General features: G+C 40.4%; 1 protein-coding gene across 2 annotated transcripts in view; it reads left to right on the forward strand.

Moving 5' to 3' along the window:
* The window catches only part of GAREM1 (GRB2 associated regulator of MAPK1 subtype 1), a 199,201-nt gene that overhangs the window by 156,461 nt on the left and 22,821 nt on the right, over window positions 1-19,919 (forward strand). For both annotated transcript variants that reach the window (XM_066246166.1, XM_066246167.1), the window contains exon 3: window positions 3,313-3,443. In XM_066246166.1, coding sequence (XP_066102263.1) covers window positions 3,313-3,443 — 131 coding nt within the window. The remainder of the gene's footprint in view (window positions 1-3,312; window positions 3,444-19,919) is intronic.

Genomic DNA, 19,919 nt, shown 5'->3' on the forward strand with positions numbered 1-19,919 from the left:
ACACACCAAACTGTACAGTTTGATTTCACTTTTAATTCATGACTGTGCACCTCAGGTGGGAGTTTATGGCTGCCCAGCAGTCGGATTATGATATTCACTCTCACTGGACCTTTTCCGGTCTTTTCCTCTTTCCTTAACACTCAAACACCTTCTCTCTCAAGCTTATTCTCAACTGATGCCTTCAGTCTGACTTTCGCTGGAAATACTGAAGCAATAAAAGACGGCTTCCACCAGCTGCCACCGGAACTTGTCTCAGATGAACTGCTGTGGAAGGCCAGCCCCTCCACTCCAGTGTCCCCCGCCTACGCAAGGACATGCTCCAGTAATGCTCCTCATCATCTGCTGGCCACTCCCATCAGCACCCATCATATTAAGGAAAACAACAACCCTCCCTGGATCCCACTGCACCTCCCTTTGGCCACCCTCCATCTCTCTTCTCCCTCCACCACGGAACTCCCCAAACATCTTCTGGCGTCCACCCTTGTTATTTCCAGTTCTCCTCTGTCACTCTCTCTTAAATCTAATTCAGCCAGGCTTGTGGCCCAACTATTCCAGATAAATATACAAGCAGCTAAATTCTCGTTCTCAGTCCTCTTATCTCAGTCCTGTCAGCAGCACTTGATATCGCTCTCACTCCTCACGCGGATCACCTGACTTCTAGAATGCATACCTTCTGGAGTTTCCTTTAACTCTCCCCTGGCCAGTCCTTCCCCGCCTCCTGGGACTCAAATCTGAGATCTCTTCTCTGTCTACACTTAAGCTCAGGGTCATCATCATTAAAGGGTCATGGCTTGAAATAGCAGCCATGTGCTGATGACTCCCAGATTTATTATTTCCAGACCTTTCTCCTGACCTCCACACTTGCATGTCCATTTGAGAGTTTTGGGGATGTCTCTGTTTGTCTAATAGACATCTCAGGCTCACCCTGTCCAACCTAGCCCCTGGTCTCACCCCAACCTCTCCAGTCCGACCCATCTCAGTAAGTGGCAGCTCCGTCCCTTCAGCTGCTCAGGGCACATTCCCAGCACTTTCTCACTGCTCCCAGGCCCCTGCCGTCTGCTGCCTGGACGATCGCAGGAACTTCCTCACCCTGCTTCCACACCTTGCTGTTCTCAACACAGCAACGAGAGTGTTCTGTAATGTTGGTTAGATTACCTCCTCTCCCCCAGTGGCTCCCACTGCACTCAGATGAAGAGCTACAGTTCTGACCACAATCTGACCACCTGTTATTTCTCTGACACTCTCTTCTCTTTCTTTCTTTCCTTTTTTATTTATTTTTATTTTTATTTATTTTATTCAGTGAGAGGAGGTTGAGGCAGAGAGACTCCTGCATGCGCCCCTACTGAAATATACCCAACAAACCCACTGCGGGGTGGGGTGGGGGGGATGCTCTGCCCATCTGGAGCCTTACACCATTGCTTAGCAACTGAGCTCTTCTCAGCACCTGAGGCTGAGGCTATGGAGCCATCATCAGCACCCAGGGCCAACTCACTTTAATCGAGCCATGGCTGAAGGAGGGGGAGGGGGGAACAAGAAGGGGAAGGGTAGAGAAGCAGATGGGTGGCTCTCCTTTGTGCCCTGACCAGGAATCAAACCCAGGACATCCACACGCCAGGCTGAGGGTCTACCACTGAGCCAACCAGCCAGGGTCTCCTTTTTATTTTTTAAATGAGAGGAGGGGAGATAGAGACACAGACTCCCACATGTGCCCTGACCGGGATCCTCTGGCAACTCCCATCTGGGGCCAATGTTCAAATCAACCAAGTTATCCTTAGTGCCTAAGGTTGACACTCGGACCAACCAAGCCATCCTCAGCGCTTGGACTGATACTCAAACCAACCAAGCCACTGGCTACAGGGGGGGAAAGAATGAGAGAAAGGGACGAGAGTCTTCTTTCTTACCTTTTATCCCACTGTAGCCACACTGGCAGCATGCCAAGCAGTCACAACCATTTACTGGAGGGTCTTTGTGGAGGCTGTGGCCAATGTTTATAATTCTGGGAACTCAGCTCCCATCTACATCACAGGTCGCTTCAGCCACACCTCTTCTGGCCACCCTGCACTCTCCATCCCCCTCACTTTGCCCTATTTTTAATAGCACCTTCCCCCTTCTTACAGACTCTACACTCGACTCATTCATTCTGCTTCTCATCTGTCTCCCACTGCAGTGTAAGCTTCAGGAGGACAGAAATTTTACCCAGTCTACGTTTTCATTATTTCCAGCATCTAAAATAATGCCTCCACCTAATAAATGCTAAAAATAAATGTGTTGAGAGTATGAATGAAAGTTTCCCTATTTCTGCGTGGTGCTCCATGCACATTTGCTGAGAAACCAGCCTCAGAATAGCTTTTAATTCCTCTTCAAGTTTCTCAAGTGTTATGTTGTAAACAACATTCAGAAAATGACTGCTGAGAAACATTGTGTCATTGACTTGATTGTATATGGTCTTTTATTCTAAACTGACAACAACTCCTCTAGAATGTAGCAGTGGTATTATGAATATTGGAAATGTGTAAACAACATAATAGCTCCTTGATATTTTTAGGAATATGCTCAAAATTCTTCAAAAATCCCCCCAACTATGGATACCCCAATAGTGTTGTTACTCTCGTGGATTTCATACATAGCAATAAAGCGGAAAGAAGGAAGCCACTGGTTGCTGCAGGTGTCCGGTGGCTCATTCATTAGAAGAAGGCTGACTCTCCCTACCCCCCTACCCAGCTTCTCTGTGCTCAGGCTTCATGCTTGTGTCATAGCAGCATCCCAAATTATATCGACTCAGGAGCCCTCAGCGTCACCTTCGTGGGGTCAAAACCAAGAATACTTGTGAAAGCTGATGGTCACTAGATTATTTTATTCTATTTGCAAACTTTTAGAATACTAATTTAAAAAATTAGTCCCGCAAGCCACATGGCCTTGGTTTTAGACTATGGACGTGTATGTATTCGTGTTATTACCACTCAAATGAAAACATGACTTCCTGTTAAAAACAAAATGAGCAACCATTTATAACAGACTGAGTTTTCACTTTGAGATCGAATTATAAGTGAGCATCCATTCAGTTGTGATTTGGGTCCTCTGGTAATAAACTCTAAATTTAAGCAGGAAAAAAAAAAGAAAAAACACATGTCTGTTTTTATTTTTAAGCCAATGTTTAAGAAAACCTTCTGCCATGGTAACTTTTTTTTTAAATGATAATGATCAGAAGCCTTTGACAAGAAGAGTAGGAGTGAGGGGGGGGGATGCTGTCACCAAGGTGACAGCTGTCCGGCATAAACATTTGACATCTCTTCCGTTTATCGTGTATTTTAGGCCAATTCAAGCTGCTGGAACAGGACCGAGATATAAAGGAGCCAGTGCAATATTTCAACAGTGTGGAGGAGGTGGCTAAAGCATTTCCTGAGCGCGTGTACGTCATGGAGGAAATAACATTCAACGTGAAGGTAGCTTAAGAAGACTCAAATATTTATCCTCACTAAAATAATGCAACATTGAGGGCAGTATGTCCACAGAAAGTGCCCATCTGGGCCTCATAGGAGAGTTTCACCTTCCTAATGTGTAGGTATTAATGAACAAAACGGGTCTTTTAAGACTTGCATGTGCTGTAGCTAATGCCCACACAGGCAAGTATGTTTACTAAGCATTATTTTTTGCTAGGATAACTGTTAAGACAGATCAAAAGTGTTCGTTTGTTTAATTTGGACTTTATTCGCTAATATGTAGCAGTTATTTAGCCAGATCTTCTGAGAGGCTGGATGCTTCACTTGTAGGAGAAAGCAAAATGCATATGAAAACTCTAATACTGGGCACCTACTTAAAGAAAGAGAGGGAGACTTCGAGAGCATAGCCTGAGATCTCCATGTAATCATTCCATTTTTTTGTAGACTATCTGTATCAGTCTACAGAGGGAAAGTTAATGTATAGAATGTTGCCAGTGAGTATTTACTGACCTTTGTTCGCCAGAGACAGGCTAAATAGTGTTCCCCATGCTGTGTTCTTCTGCATTCAGAAAGGGAGCACCCAGAGAAGAAATGCCACCACCCAGGCCCAGCCTTATTGCCTGCAAACCCCCTGCATCTATCTCTTCAGCAGCAGCCACGGTTACACTGGGACGTTTAGAAAGTGTTCCCGTAGAAAGGCCTTTCTGTTTCACCTCCCTTCAGCAGGAAGTCCAACTGAGTCACGTTCTCTGAACATTTCAAGATGTGGAGGGCGAGATGCGTTTTTCTTAGAAATTCACTCTGTGTGAAAAACAGACCGCTTGGTAGCTCAGCCCAAGAGGGCAGCATTGTCTTTGTGGGTGAACCACTCACCCACACACCCCATGAAATGAGGGAGCGCTCAAGACAGCCTCCTTATGGCAGAAGTGGTTCTGTCCACTTAATTGGCTAAGTCCTCTTCCAGTTATGAAATATAGCTGCTATAGACTACTTTCTTTAATTTTATTATTAAAATGGGTGAAATTTTGTACTTCGTAAACTTTTTTACTAAAACAATAAGCTGATATTAAAGTCTTTATAATTGTTAGTCCTTAACTGGCCCAGTCGACTTGTATTCAAGACAACTCATATTCATTAATTTACATTGATGATTTGTAAGAACACATTCATTTTTAAATTTACGAAATTAATCAAATTTTAATCCATTTAGTGTCTTGCTATGATTTAAATCTCTCCTTAAAATTTATATTTAGAATTACCTAAATGGGAGGAAAATATTTAGAAAAGAAAGCTAATAATTTTAAGCCTTTTTCTGAAAACATTTCATTTCCTGATGAAGAAAAATCAAGCATAAAAAAATGTTTTGTAATTTTTAATATTTCATCAAGTATTAAATTTAACATTCAGTCTTTTTTTTTTTTTTGTATTTTTCTGAAGTTGGAAACGGGGAGGCAGTCAGACAGACTCCCACATGCACCCGACCGGGATCCACCGGGCATGCCCACCAGGGGGCGATGCTCTGCCCATCTGGGGCGTTGCTTTGTTGCGACCAGAGCCATTCTAACGCCTGAGGCAGAGGCCATGGAGCCATCCTCAACTTTGCTCCAATGGAGCCTTGGCTGCGGGAGGGGAAGAGAGAGACAGAGAGCAAGGAGAGGGGGAGGGGTGGAGAAGCAGATGGACACTTCTGTGTGCCCTGGCCGGGAATCGAACCCAGGACTCCTGCATGCCAGGCCAACGCTCTACCACTGAGCCAACTGGCCAGGGCCTAACGTTCAGTCTTTTGCAACATATATTTAATGTTAAAGATTTTTTTAAAGATGCTTTTAGCAGCTATGTTTTGTCAATTTGTATGAAGTCAGCAGTGATTGAAAGTAATATTGAAATGAATATATTTTGGTAGATTTAACAGAATACCATATTGTATTGGTTAAAATGTATAGAATAAAGATGTCTCTTAAGAATTCAGCATACTAATGTGAATGTATTTAGCACTAATGACCTATGAACTTAAATATTATTAACATGGTAACTTTTATGTTATGTACATTGTACCCAAATTTTTTTGTAAAAAGAAAAACATGGTTCAGAGCCTCAAATAAGTGTATGGATTACAAGCTTATATCATCCACAGAGCTGCCTGGATTTGGGTTAGTTCCTGGCTATGCATGCATAAATATTAATACCCGCAGTCTCTTACTTACAAAGTTTAAAGATGCCATCACATTCAGCTGCAATAATCAATATATTATTCAATTCTACCAAAAGAAGAATTGATAAAGAAACCTCAGAAAATTTTTGTAAAGAAATATGCAAGTCTGTGTGCTTAATGAATAAACACCCACGTAAATAATCTCCAGAGCCTAAGCAGTGTGGGGTATACAGTTGGTTCTCATAATACTGTGTGTCCGTAAAGTCATGGTGCACTTTTGACCAGTCACAGGAAAGCAACAAAAGACATTAGAAATGTGAAATCTGCACCAAATAAAAGGAAAACCCTCCCAGTTTCATACCTATTCAGTGCAGTTTGATGTGGGCTCACGCACAGATATTTTAGGGCTCCTTTGGTAGCTATCCCATATAGCCTCTATAGACTCGTCACTGACTGATGGCCTACCAGAACGGGGTTTCTCCACCAAACTGCCTGTTTCCTTCAACTGCTTATCCCACCGAGTAATGTTATTTCTATGCGGTGGCACTTCATTATAAATGCACCGATATTCACATTGCACTTTGGTCACGGATTCGAATTTAGCGAGCCACAGAACACACTGAACTTTCCTCTGTACTGTCCACATCTCGACCGGCATGGCCGTGGGCTGCTCCACTGTATTCATGGTGTTACGTCATCTTCTGCGCATGCGCACATGCTGCCACATCATCCTACAGAAACTGGGAGGGTTTTCCTTTTATTTGGTGCAGATTTCACATTTCTATCATCTTTTGTTGCTTTCCTGTGACTGGTCAAAGGTGCACCATGACTTGACGGACACACTGTATTTTGAGAACCAACTGTATACCCCACACTGTTTAGGCTCTGGAGATAAGTAGTGATTATTCAAGTTCCTGCCTGCCAGAAGGTTACAATCTTTTGGAGTGGCACACAATAAACAAGTCAAATACGACCTCTAAATAATGACAGAGAAGACAGTTGAAGATACAAGTCTGAGCTTGCGGCAGGGTCTGAGCTTCGATCATGTGTTTGTAGCTCATCTGCTCCTAGAAGGCAGTTGAAGCCCTAGGGTTAGCTGAGTTCACCTACATTAGTGGTACTCAACCCTAGGTGATTTTTACCCCCAGGGGATATTTGATGATGTCTGGATACAATTTGGATTGGCACAGCTTCGCGGAGGGCGGCGTGCAGGTGCTGCTGGAACCTGGTAGGAAAAGAGCAGGGATGCTGCGAAACAGCCTACAGTACACAGGACAGCTTCACAGCAAAGGACGATCTGGCGCAAACTGCCAGTGGAGCCGAGGCTGAGAAGCTCTGCCCTGGAGACTGGATAACAGAGAGGAGAGTGAGCACTGAGCTTGGCACAGGCCACCGCTGGGGTCTAGAGGGCGGATTGAAATGCGTAGCAGTGAGATGATAGAAAGATGGTGAAGCAAGTACAGTAGATGTCCCAGAAGCCAAATGACAGAAGTATTTCTGGTAGGAATGATCACTTAGGAGTGACTGCAAGGTCAGCCACCACCGCTGCCCTGCCTGGGGCCCCTGGCGTGAGCTACAGAGCAGTGTGCAGATAGCTGTTCTGGTGCTGGGCTTGGAGGTGCCCAGCTGTGAACCACGCTTGGTTGCCGTTAGTGCCAAGCCTGGGGCCACTTAACGTGAGGTACATGGTACTCAGAGGCCAGATGCTGCTTGTTTGAAGATTTTAGGAAAGTCTGAAGCATGAGGCAAGAGAAGACATTTGTTTGGAAAAAGCCTCTGGAAACAGCTTGGGCAGACCCACAAGTTGGTGGAGAGGGGTCTCAGGAAATCACCTGGACAGGGTGAGCAGTGTAAGCCAGGTTGATAGAGACTCAGATATGCCTGTCAGCTCTGTGGTGAGGGCCTCAGAAAAGGAACAATGGCCTCTGCCAGTACTTTTATCTGTCAGAAATGTGCCTCCCAAGCTCTTACTGTGGTGCCAGACAATCCAGTCCTTCCCATATGTCCCTGGTGCCTTTAAAGCTGCTGCCCCTGCACTGGAACTCAGAGGGAATCTGTGTCTGGGCCCTTTAAGGCAGCAGTTCTCAACCTGTGGGTCGCAACCCCGGCAACCGCTGCTAAGGGGAGCTGCCTAGGACTTCTGCAGCTCTCCTTCACCGTTGCCTCAATCCCTGCTGGCTTTTACATCCAGAAATGATGAGGACTTCTCTTCCGGGTACTGAAACTCCGGGATGGGGGGCTTGGTGTGGGGCTGGGGCCCCTTCCTCCTTGGGGAGGACCTCTACAGCAGAGATATCTCTCCTGATTTGGGTGTGGAACCAGCCCAGTCTTGTCCCCACCCCTCCTGTCATTCTTCTTTAATTCCCAAGTTGTAGGACTTCCGTTCAGCCAGATTTCAAGCGGTTCTGAATGATGCTGGTTCTGTAGTTTAGTTGTAATTTTGATGTGGTTGTGGGAGGAGGCGAGTACCACATTTACCTATGCTGCCATCTTGCCCGGAAGACCAGAAGACACCCTATTTCTGAGTTGGCCTTCCCCACCAAAGACTCGTTCCTCTACCTTTTAATAAGAAAAATAGCAGCACCAACATTTTTCTGACATATATCTTTCTTTAAACAAGCTGCTGTTATCTAAAAAGCACACCAGACTGTGTCATGTAACCCAGGCTTTGGATCAGAGCTGAGTTGAAAATCCCAGCTTCAGACATTGACTGTGCCACGTGCAGATCACATGACCCCGTGAGCCCAGGTGTCTTCACCTGCAAAATGGGAGTGACACTACCTACGTGATAGATTTGTCGTTTGAATTAAATGAAGTAAGGCACCAAAGGGCTTTCCAAGTGTCTTAACTATAGGGATTAACACACTACAGTCTTGGGGGAAGCCACCTGTTTTGCCAGTAAAGTTTTATTGGAACACAGCCACCCACGTACATTTAGTGTTGTCTGTGGCTACTTCCACGACACAGCAGCAGAGTTGATGAGTTACAACAGAGACAGTTACTACTATCTGGCCCTGTAAGGAAAAGTTTGCCAATCCCTGATTTAAAACATAAAATCATACTAAAATAAGTTTCACATTCTCAAAAAAAAAAAAAAAAAAAAAAAAGCCCACCACAAATTATTTCATTCACTCTTTATTTAGTACTTGATAGCAAGTCTCTTAATATTTAGAACATGGTATCTTGTTTGTTGCTGTTATTGTTGTTTCCAAATACCCCTTCACCTCAAATACTTATTTGGAAACTGATTATACTGGTACTGAGTGAATAGTTTCCAATGTCTTCTGACCTTTCAAACTCAGCCCAGTGATGATGAGAAATTTTTCCACACAATATTTTTCTGCCATCAAAATAATAACTAACAAATTAAGTCTTAATTTAAGCTCTGTCTTTACTGTGTCATTTGTGGAGAGAGAGGAGGGAAGGGCAGCCTTCAGATTTGGCTTGAGGAGGCTCGCAACTCTTTTTAAGTGGGTAAAAGGCATCCTGACTTGACTGCTGACGCCCAAAAGCTTTCTACATTAAAATTACAGCTCTCAAATCAGAGGGAACCCAAATACCCTAATCTGGATGCTATAATGTTGCTATTTTTGTTCCAGCTAATAAGGTCCAAGCTTTCAGCTGTTCTCACATAGATATTTCCCCAGAGGCAAAATAACAAGTTTGCATTCTCTCAATGGGGAAAAGTGCCCCACTCAGGACATGTGAGCTTTCAGTCAGATGTGAAGCCTAGCACTTCAGCATGCAGGGAGCTCTTAAAAACCATTACCATGTGGTCTGGGAAGGGAGCTGAACTGACAATCCTGTCACCTGCATATCAGCTCCTGATTACTGGCTTTGACACCTGTTCTTGGCAGGGATGTCAGTGTCTAGCAGCAGAGCTGCCATTTGTGGGAGGAAGGATGTCAAGGTTGTCTTTTTTTACTAATAGGAAAATAATCATATAACATTCGGACAACTTAAGGGATCGCTAAGCTTCTCAGTACTGAGAGACATGACCAAGAATAAAATGATAAAATATTATAGATAATCTAACAGGGTAGAAGTTTACAGATGTGGAGTTTTTATCATCAATAAATTTTAAAAGGCCCTTACACGTCACCTAGCCCTGTTCCCTCTTGTAACAAATATGAACACTAAGCTGACTTCGTTGATTCACAAGCAGCCACAGAACTACTCGGCAGCAAAGCTAGGTCTCCTAATTCAACCTGGTCATCTTTCTGCTAAGGCTTACAACTGTGATTAGAATGGTTTTTCACACTGACACAATAATTTGCATATTTAATTCATTTTTTTTAAATAATTATTACCTAACCAAATCCTTTTGTTTTTGAGTTTCTAAAACATTTGTGATCTGATACACAGGATTTGGCAGCTTTTATGAATGTTATACGTGTAGATTTTTGCATCCGATTTCATACCGGAGTACCTTGTCGGTGTTTTAAAAATGAATTCCTATGAGTTAACCTGATGTTTCTTCTGTCAACATCCGTGTAGTTCCTGATTAGCTTAGCACATGTCAAAATGAACCCCTTCAAAAATACTGCTGTAAAATATTAACCCAGAATCTTAACCAGTATTAATAGAGAAACAAGACTAGAGTTGAGTTCTTGTGTTGTTGCTTAAAAAAAATGTTAACGATATATCAAAGTGGCTAAAATACATTACTGAATAAATAAACAAAAGTTCTAAACTTTAATATGATTCATGCAACTTGATGCTGAATTTTTGAATTTTTCTTTCCTAAGGCTTTCAGGTTACTGAGAATCAGCTTTCTCTCCTCCAAGTCATGGATTTGAGGCTATCCGTGTGCCTTTTATCTTAACATAGTAGTTATCCTAGTTAAAGTTGCTCCTGAAAAAGCCCTGAAGTACTAAAGATCTTCCCTCTTCTGCCAGCGAGTTAAACTGCTGCTTATTTCCCTACATAATGAAGTTAACAAATTAAACCTATTTTACTTTCTTTACTCATTTTAGCAGAACAAACTACAGAGGAGGCCTTGAAAATACATTAACGGGGAGGTTTTCGACTGCTTGTGATTCTGCTCTTGTCATAATTATTTTACTTTCTGCCATCTTTCTGATTGCGTTTGTCCTCTAAAACGCAAAAACAGCTTACTAGTAGCCTTTTTTTTTTTTTTTTTTTTTTGGCGCATTCTTGGTGGTCCCAAAGTTGTCCTGTAAAGTAATTCAAAATAATGGTGCTGAAACATTATTGTTCTTTGGGAATTGTTTTGTTTTGTTTTGTTTTTAGTTTGTTGTTCTGTGTTAAGAGTATAGTTTAATCATAACCATCATCCCTCATTTAAGATATATTCCTAGTTTCTATCTTGATAGTTCAGAAGAGAAATCTCCTCATGGTGTGAGATTATAATAATGTCAGGAAGACACTTTTTTCTCGAGAGTTTTCAAAAGGATAGGGATCATTTGCTCTGGCATTTTCTACCGCCTCTCTGGAGCCTCTAGAGCATGAGTAATTCTAAATAGCCAGCTTATGGGGTAGCTGTAAATTTTAACAAAAACCCTGCCTGAAATGACTCTCATTTCCATTCAATTTCTTAAAATGTACGTGTATTGCAGTTTTCTGCCGTCTTAAAGGAAGTGTCTGAACAAAATTGAAAACTTACCCTCATCTCCTGAGACTTGTATGACTTTTGCCTTTATATGGAGAGGCCCTACAAACCCTGTTTTGTGGTTACTTACGGTCTCATTTAAATTTTTTGTTTGTTGCCTCTTATGTTTGTTCTAGAATTCTTGCCTTAACAGTCTGTGTTTCTAGTCTTAATTTTTAGTTCTATCCCACTGTGGGCTGGGAACTAGTAAGCAGGTTGGATGGGATTGTGACTGGATAGGAGCAAGTGCACTGAGTTCAGGTCCGAAAGGTTTTACTGTAAGCCCTGACATCAGCAACTGCGCGGAGGTCTTTAAGCTTACTGCCTTGTTCTTGGCTATTCAGCCATGTGCCATTTAACAAGGATATATATCATTCTGAGAAATGCGTCATTAGGTGATTTCATCGTTGTGTAATCATAGAATGTACTTACACAAACCCGGATGGTGCAGCCTATTACACGCCTAGGCTGTGTGTAGTCTGTTGCTCCTAAATTATAAGTCTCCACCACATGTTACTATACAAAACAACACAAGACTAAATCAAGCACAAGAGAAAACGATGCAATCAAGAGAAATGGTAAACCCTGGCTGGTTGGCTCAGTGGTAGAGCATCGGCCCGGCACATGGACATCTCAGGTTCGATTCCCAGTCAGGGCACACAGGAGAAGCTCCCATCGCATCTTGTCTCTCATATCTCTCTCTCTCTCTCTCTCTCTCTCTCCCCCCCCCTTTCCCTCCTTCAGCCATGGCTCAATTGGAGCAAGTTGGCCTGGGGCATTGAGGATAGCTCCATGGCCTCTATCTCAGGTGCTAAACAGAGCTCAATTGCTGAGCAATAGAGCAACGCCCCTAATGATCAGAGCATTGCCCCCTAGTGGGCTTGCCAAGTGTATCCTGGGTGGGGCACATGTGAAAGTCTGTCTCTCTGCCTCATCTCCTCTCACTGAATTAAAAGAGAGAGAGAGAGAGAGAAGTGGTAAACAATAATAATAACTATACAGGGGGTCCTCAGGTTACAACACAGTTCTGTTCTTATGAAAGTGACGTAACCCAAATTTTGGTGTAAGCCATAACATATCCTAGCCTAAGTTACTTACCTCTCCTAACACAGTTGTAAAATCATGATCTAGAACATAAAAACACAACTAAGCCAAAAAATGGCATAGGTCAGCCTACTGGGGGACGCCAATTCCCTCACTCATATGCCACGTTACTGCATATTCTTCTACCACATGCAATCAAACTACTATATACAATAGTTCACCCATGTAGTCTGTAAGCATAACGCTAACGGAGTAAGCCAAAACACTCACATCTCAATTTTTTAAAGTTTTTATGGGAGTGAGCGTCATAAACTCAAAATGTCTTATATCGAGACTGTCGTAACCCAAGTACCCCTATAGTATAGTAAAAACCAGTAACAGTCATTTATTGTCATTATCAAGTACAATGTATGTATATAATTGTATGTGTTATACTTTTATATGACTGACAGTGTAGTAGGTTTCTACAACAGCATCACCAAAAACACATCAGCAGTGTGTTGCAGTGGGAAGTTATAACAGCTAGGTTGTCACTAGGCAATAGGAATTTTTTAGCTCCGTTATAATTTTATGGGCCACTGTCACACATGTGGTCTATTGTTGAGTGAAACTTCATGATGTGGTGCATGACTATATTCATACAGAGAGATCAGAAATTATTGATTACTGTGCAACCTGAATTTTTTTTTGTAAGACTGAATTTTAAAAATGAAAAGTGAATGAAGTTAGAGGTAGCTCATTTTTATTTTTATTTTCAGTCTTCAAAAATTGCATGCTTTTCTTACTATGAATCAGATGTCATTTGTTTTTAAGATTTATTCAGAATGACAAATTGGATACAGTTGTGAAGTTAATTATTTCAGTGTTTGAAGACAGACTGGTGCTTTTTATGTCATCTGAGGTTTTAAGACCTCCTCTGAAAAACCACCAATTGGCAAGTCATCTGGTGCGCATCACAGATTAAATCATTGCCATTGTACTTGTCATTCTTGCCCTATTTCCTGTTAAAAAACAAAAAACAAAAAAAGACACTCCAGATTGACTATTTTTTTTAACAGAGACAGAGAGAGAATCAGAGAGAGGGATAGATAGGGACAGACAGACAGGAACAGAGAGAGATGAGAAGCGTCAATCATCAGTTTTTCGTTGCGACATCTTAATTCATTGATTGCTTTCTCATATGTGCCTTGACCATGGGCCCTCAGCAGACCGAGTAACACCTTGCTCGAGCCAGCGATCTTGGGTCCAAGCTGGTGAGCCTTTCTCAAACCAGATGAGCCTGCAATCAAGCTGGTGACCTTGGAGTCTTGAACCTGGGTCCTCCACATCCCAGTCCGACACTCTATCCACTGCTCCACTGCCTGGTCAGGCTCAGGATTGACATTTATCGGAACTGTTCATACCCTTTCTTTCTCATTTTCTGCCATTTTCCCAAAGGAAAGAGTTACAAAAATTGAACTTTGGGAAGAAATGTGCTAATACTAATCAAATGTTGTCTATTTAATTTATGGATCAGTCAGATCAATCCTGATTTTTCCCAAGATATGAAATTTTAATCTGTGTTACATATTCGATCTTCAGAACAACTGTTCTTAGAGAAAGTGTGTGTGTATGTATCTGTGTGAAGTTTTCTATCAGTGCTTTAAAATGTTGCTTGACCATAGAGTATTAATTCTGAATGCTATTATGAAGAGTAAAACCCTGATAGTTTCCTGGATTAGACCTATTGGAGTTGTTTAGATAACACACTTTGAATTACTTCCTCTCAGGAAACATTGAAACTGGAAATGTTAACCAGGCATGCATACCAGAGCACTTAGACAGAACACATTGTTTCTTTTGCTATTAAAAAAAATTAAAAAGGAAAGAAATTATGCAAATAAATCACATCTGTAGAAACCAGAAGAGACTGGCTCAACTGCCAAAGGAAGAACATTTATTTATGAGATATCTCCATCTGTCATTGACAGTGATCACAAGATTGGTCCGTACGTTAGTCTCATAATTTTTTTTCAGAACTAGTTGCTCACATTAATGATGATATCAGAGTTGAGGGCATGAAATTACAGATGTACTCGCATATGTTATGCATTTTTATGTATGGGAATAGGAATAACTTCCTTTAGAAGTACACACATACACAAAAATGTTGACAAAACTATTGAATGTGCCCAGAGTGCCATTTAGAAGAGATAATTTTCATCTGTTTAATCTGTGCACGTACTGTCTGATTTGTATCTCAAAAGCTGTGTAGACATTCTCATTCCATTCATTTGGTGTGAGGTACTTACTAGACTTGTAATTTATTCATTCTGAAAGGAGTATATTTATAAAGATAAATTAGGAAAATTATAGTAAGTATCAATTTAAAGAGCTAAATGACATCTACTTTATTATTTCTTCATATTTGAGAAAAGCTGTTGGCTTTCCTATATGTTAGCTGGAACTAGTTTGTTTGAGAGTGAACGTGTGTGTTTCTCAAGTCTCATGAGAACCCTGCCTCTCAACATCCCTGTCTCCATCCTGATCCAAGTGGATGAACTGCCAAGTTTTTCACAAAGTTTCAATCAGAAGGAAGCATAGCAATGCAGCTGAGCGTTTTCAAGACTAGTACATTCACTTCCTTTGAGACATAACTGTAATGATATTTCAGGACCTATTCTAACATTAAGTCTTATTCTGGGATAAAACATCAATAAAAAACTTGAACGATTCACAGTGCAGAAGAGAAGAACATGCATAGAAGTAGTAGTGGTTTGGGCTTGAAAACAGTAGTGGATCGAATAGAAACCAACATGAAAGTACAGAGATGTGGAAGGCAGTGTGAAACAATTGTAAGAATGAAAATGTTTTATTATTAATATAAGTAACAATAATGGTCACTATTGAAAGCCTACCATATGCAAACAATGTAAGAAGTTGTTTGCACACATTGATTTAGCCTACAGAGTAGATAGTGGTATTCCCTTTTTATAGGTGAAGAAACTAACATTCTAAAAAGTAAAATACTTCCTGTGAGCCCACCTCACAATAAAAGCAGAATTGAAACTCAGTGTGTAGTTTAGTTAATAGTATTTTACCATTAATTGTATTGTGCCAATTAATTTTCAAAGGCCATAGTTCTTTCCATTTGTCTATATACCAGGGGCCAGCAAACTTTTTCTGTAATTTTAGAGTTTGCAGGCTATACAGTCTCTGTTGCAGCAACTTGACACTGTCATAGAGTGAAAGCAGCCATAGACTCTACATAAATGAATGGCATAGCAGAATCCTAATAAAACTTTATTTACAAAGTTAGGTAGTGGGCCAGATTTGGACCCTGGGCAATAGTTTCCTGACCTTTGATATATATTGTTATAAGCTTAACTAGATGCTAGCTGAAAGTAAAAGCCTTCAAGATAACCCAAAAGTTAGAATTAATAGCAAATGAATCTTTATAAGGACTCCTGGTGACCCAAGTCAAGAGAATAAAAAAGAAAACCTTCATATGTGCCAAATACTGTCATTTATAAATTATTTGTTAGCTTTAAAAAAAACTAATCTGTATTCTTCAAAACTGTCAAGATCCCCAAAACCAAAGCAAGACCAAGAAGCTCACAGATCAAAGGCCTAGGTGCAGTGTAGTAGCCTGGTTTGGTTCTGAAACAGAAAAAAGGACAGGAGAGGGAAAAAATTAGTGTAATCCAAACAAAGCTTGTGAGATAATAGTATTGTATCAATGTTAGTTGTTTTTGTTTTTGTTTTGTTTTTATATATAGAGAGAGAGACAGAGAATCAGAGAGAGGGACAGATAGAGACAGACAGACAGGAAGGGACAGAGATGAGAAGCATCAATTTTTCACTGCAGCTCCTTAGTTGTTCAATGATTGCTTTCTTTTATGTGCCTGACGGGGGCGTGGGGGGGACTATAGCAGAGCCAGTGACCCCTTTGCTCAAGCCAGCAGCCTTTTGGCTCAAGCCAGTGACCATGGGTCATGTCTATGATCCCACACTCAAGCCAGCGACCCATCACTCAAGCTGGTGAGCCCGTGCTCAAGCCAGTGACCTCAGGGTTTTGAACCTGGAGGACCCGCATCCCAGTTCATCGCTCTATCCACTGCACCATCACCTGGTCAGGCTCAATGTTAGTTTCTTAGTTTCATAATGTACCATGGTTATATAAGATGTTAATAGGAAAAGCTTCAGGGTATACAGAAATTCTCTGTACTACCTTTGCAACTTTTCTGCAGACCTGCAGTTATTTCAGATAAAAAGTTAAAATGTATTTGTTTGTTTGTTTACATTTCTAAACTTCCTACAGTGTAGAAGCACAGGATCCACATGAAGACAAGGTGAATACAGTACTGAGTCTAAAGTTAAGCACAGTTGAGTTGAGGTCTTACTGAAAAAAAGTGTAGTACTTAACTTTGAGTCCATTAAGTCACCTTAAACAGACTCATGTGTAGTTTCTTAAAATGCTGAGTTAATGCTGATAACTAATTTCAGTGCAACCCCATGGAGTTCTTTCTTGTCTTTTCCAAAGCCATATTTCTGTCCTTCCTTCCACAGAGAATTCTCTGGCTCCCAAAATATCAATACATTTACTTATTTGTTCAGTCCTACAGTATGTAGGAAGTTGTTTCAAAATCACTGTATGCATATCCTATGCAAAGCAGACCTTGGAAGAACACAATATTTGTTGGGAGTTGGGGGCAGGGGTAGGCATATCCTACTAGTAACATATAGTCAAAAGCAGTGTTCCTGAGTTACTTGGGTTATGTCTCCAGCGTAGTTTATTCATTTGGAATATAATTAGATTCATCTGTTTTCATTTGTATTCAAATCTAAGGTGTTTTTTCTAATTCTGCTAATTTTACTTTTGAATATGTAGAACTTTAGCATACCTCCTAAAAGTCAAAGCTCCATGGCAAAGTATACTCACAGTGGTATCCCTTACTCCTGTGTCGCTTCCGCCAGCTTCCTCCCTCCCCTACCGCCTGCTACAATGAGTAGGCTTGTCCATATGGATTTTCATACTGTTGAAGGACTGTCTTCAGGGCAAACTGCTAGAAGTTTGATTGCTGGGTAGAAGGATAAACACGTGTTTAGTTTAATTAGATATTACCAAATTCTTCACCACAGAGCTTGCACCATTTTGCATTTCCACCAGCTATGAATAAGAGTACCCATTTCCCCACAGCCTTACTGAGTACAATGTCTCAGGCTTTTGAATGTTTATGACTGTTCCTTGTGAGAAATGGTATCAATGTAATTTTAATTTACATGTCTCTTATTATAAAAGTTGAATGAATATCTTTTCATAGATTATAAGTCCATTGTGCAACTTTTAGTGAATTGTTTTTTCATGACTTTTGCCTGTTGTTCTGGAGGATTTTTGGACATTTTTTAAAGTTTCTTATGTATTAGGTATATATATATATATACATATATATAATTTATATAAGAATATATATATATATATAATTTGCCTGTGATATTTGTAGCAGATATTTTCTCTAAGTGTGTCACTTGACTTTTGACATTGATTCTCTTGTTTCTTACCACCCAAAAATGTTTTGTGTCAGAATAACCAAAAGTGAGGCCTTTTGTTTTCAGATCTGAAAATGTAAGATAAAGCTATAGAGATTAAAAGTGTAATTTTGATGGGAAAATAGGAAGAAAAGTCATTAGGATAAAATGGCCCCAAAATAGACACATATGTATTTATACATTTGAGTGTACATGTTTTATAAATTTAGTATATGATAAAAGGGACACTTCTAATATGTGAAGGGAATGTTTGTTTAGGGAGTGCACTGGACACTCGGTGAACTGTTTAAAACACTAAAGGTAGATTTCTACCTTAATCCACCAAAGAAATAGTGGTTAAATAAATTAAATGGTTAATAAACAAAACCATCAAAATTCTAGAAGAAAACATTGGTTAATTATATCAATATTTCTCAGCCTTGGTGCTATTGAAATTTGGACTGGATAATCTTTTGTTGTGTCTCCAAACATTATCAAATGTTCCCACGGTTTAGCAGGTGGTGGTAAAATTACCCCCAGTTCAAAACCACTGATCTGTATTCTCTCAACTAATAGATGCATAATATCTAAGGATGAAATTACAAAGGAAAATTTTGAAAATGTTTGCTACTTAGAAGGAAAAAAACGTTAGTACTTTTAAGAAGCTATAAGCTATAAAACTGAAAGTCAAGCAACAAATAGAAAAATATGTAGTATAAATGATATTCACATTACATAAAAAGTAATCAATAAGATGACTATCCCAATAGAAAAATGGGTGAAAGACACACATAAACAATTCACAAAGGAAGAGATCTAAATAGCCAGACACATAAATACCAAAAAATACTTGCCATACCAGTAATCAAAGCTATTCAAAATAAAAATACAGGATGTATGCTTTACCTTTAATATTAGTAAACATCAAACTTATTTAGCAGAGGAGACAGGTAATTTTATAAACTTGAAGAAGTATAAATAAGGATAACATTGATGGAGCACTATTGGCAATACGCATTAGACTTTTCAAACCTATAGATAGCCATGTCCATGTAATTCTACTTCTGAACCTTTATTCCAAGGAAATAGTTGAACTATAAAAATGATCATTGTAGCCTGACCAGGTGGTGGCGCAGTGGATAGAGTGTTGGACTGGGACGCAGAGGACCCAGGTTCAAAACCCCAAGGTCGCCGGCTTGAGCACAGGCTCATTTGGTTTGAGCACAGCTCACCAACTTGAGCCCATGGTTGCTGGCTTAAGCAAGGGGTCACGCAGTGCGCTGTAGCCCCCCAGTCAAAGCACATATGAGAAAGCAATCAATGAACTAAGGTGCCGCAGCAAAGAATTGATGCTTCTCATCTCACTCCCTTCCTCTCTGTCTGTCCCTATCTGTCCCTCTCTCTGTCTCTGTCACACACACACACACCAAAAAAAGTTAACTGTAGTACTATTTATAATTGCTAAGCATTGGGAAAACCCATCTGTCTAACAATAAGGAACTGGTCAAATAAATGAAGGCACATCATATATAATGGCATATGTTAGATCAGTCTTACAATTGATGCTATCTATGTATACATAAGAAAATGAATCAATTATAGTGAGAAACTCAGCAACAAAATTATATCTCTAAGGTAGATTGATACATCTCTTTTTTCTATTTACATAAAATTGCTAACATAGATTATCTTTGGTGCTAAGAGTATATAGAATGTGTTCACTTGAGTATCTGTATTTTCTAATCTTTCTTTCAGTGAACATCTATCCCAATTCCAATTTTAGAAAATTCAGTAAAATTTTAATATTTTTTTTAAAAAAAGGAATTTTCTCTAGTAGTGTTTATGATAGCAATTTTTATAACTGGAAAAGATATAATGAAATATTAATGTCCCAAAATAATTATCCATATGACAGGCTGCTACACAGGAAAAGGAACTGGAAGAATATTGATCAACCATTAACCAGAGCTATCTGTGACCTAGGCTCATGGGGTTATTTTCTTTTTGTCTTATTCCTGTGTATTTCCCCAATTTTTTTTTTTTGTATTTTTCTGAAGCTGGAAACGGAGAGAGACAGTCAGGCAGACTCCCGCATGCGCCTGACCAGGATCCACCCTGCACGCCCACCAGGGGGCAATGCTCTGCCCCTCCGGGGCGTCGCTCT

Source organism: Saccopteryx bilineata, chromosome 11 (genome assembly GCF_036850765.1).
Source record: "Saccopteryx bilineata isolate mSacBil1 chromosome 11, mSacBil1_pri_phased_curated, whole genome shotgun sequence".
NCBI classification, from domain to species: Eukaryota; Metazoa; Chordata; class Mammalia; order Chiroptera; family Emballonuridae; genus Saccopteryx; species Saccopteryx bilineata.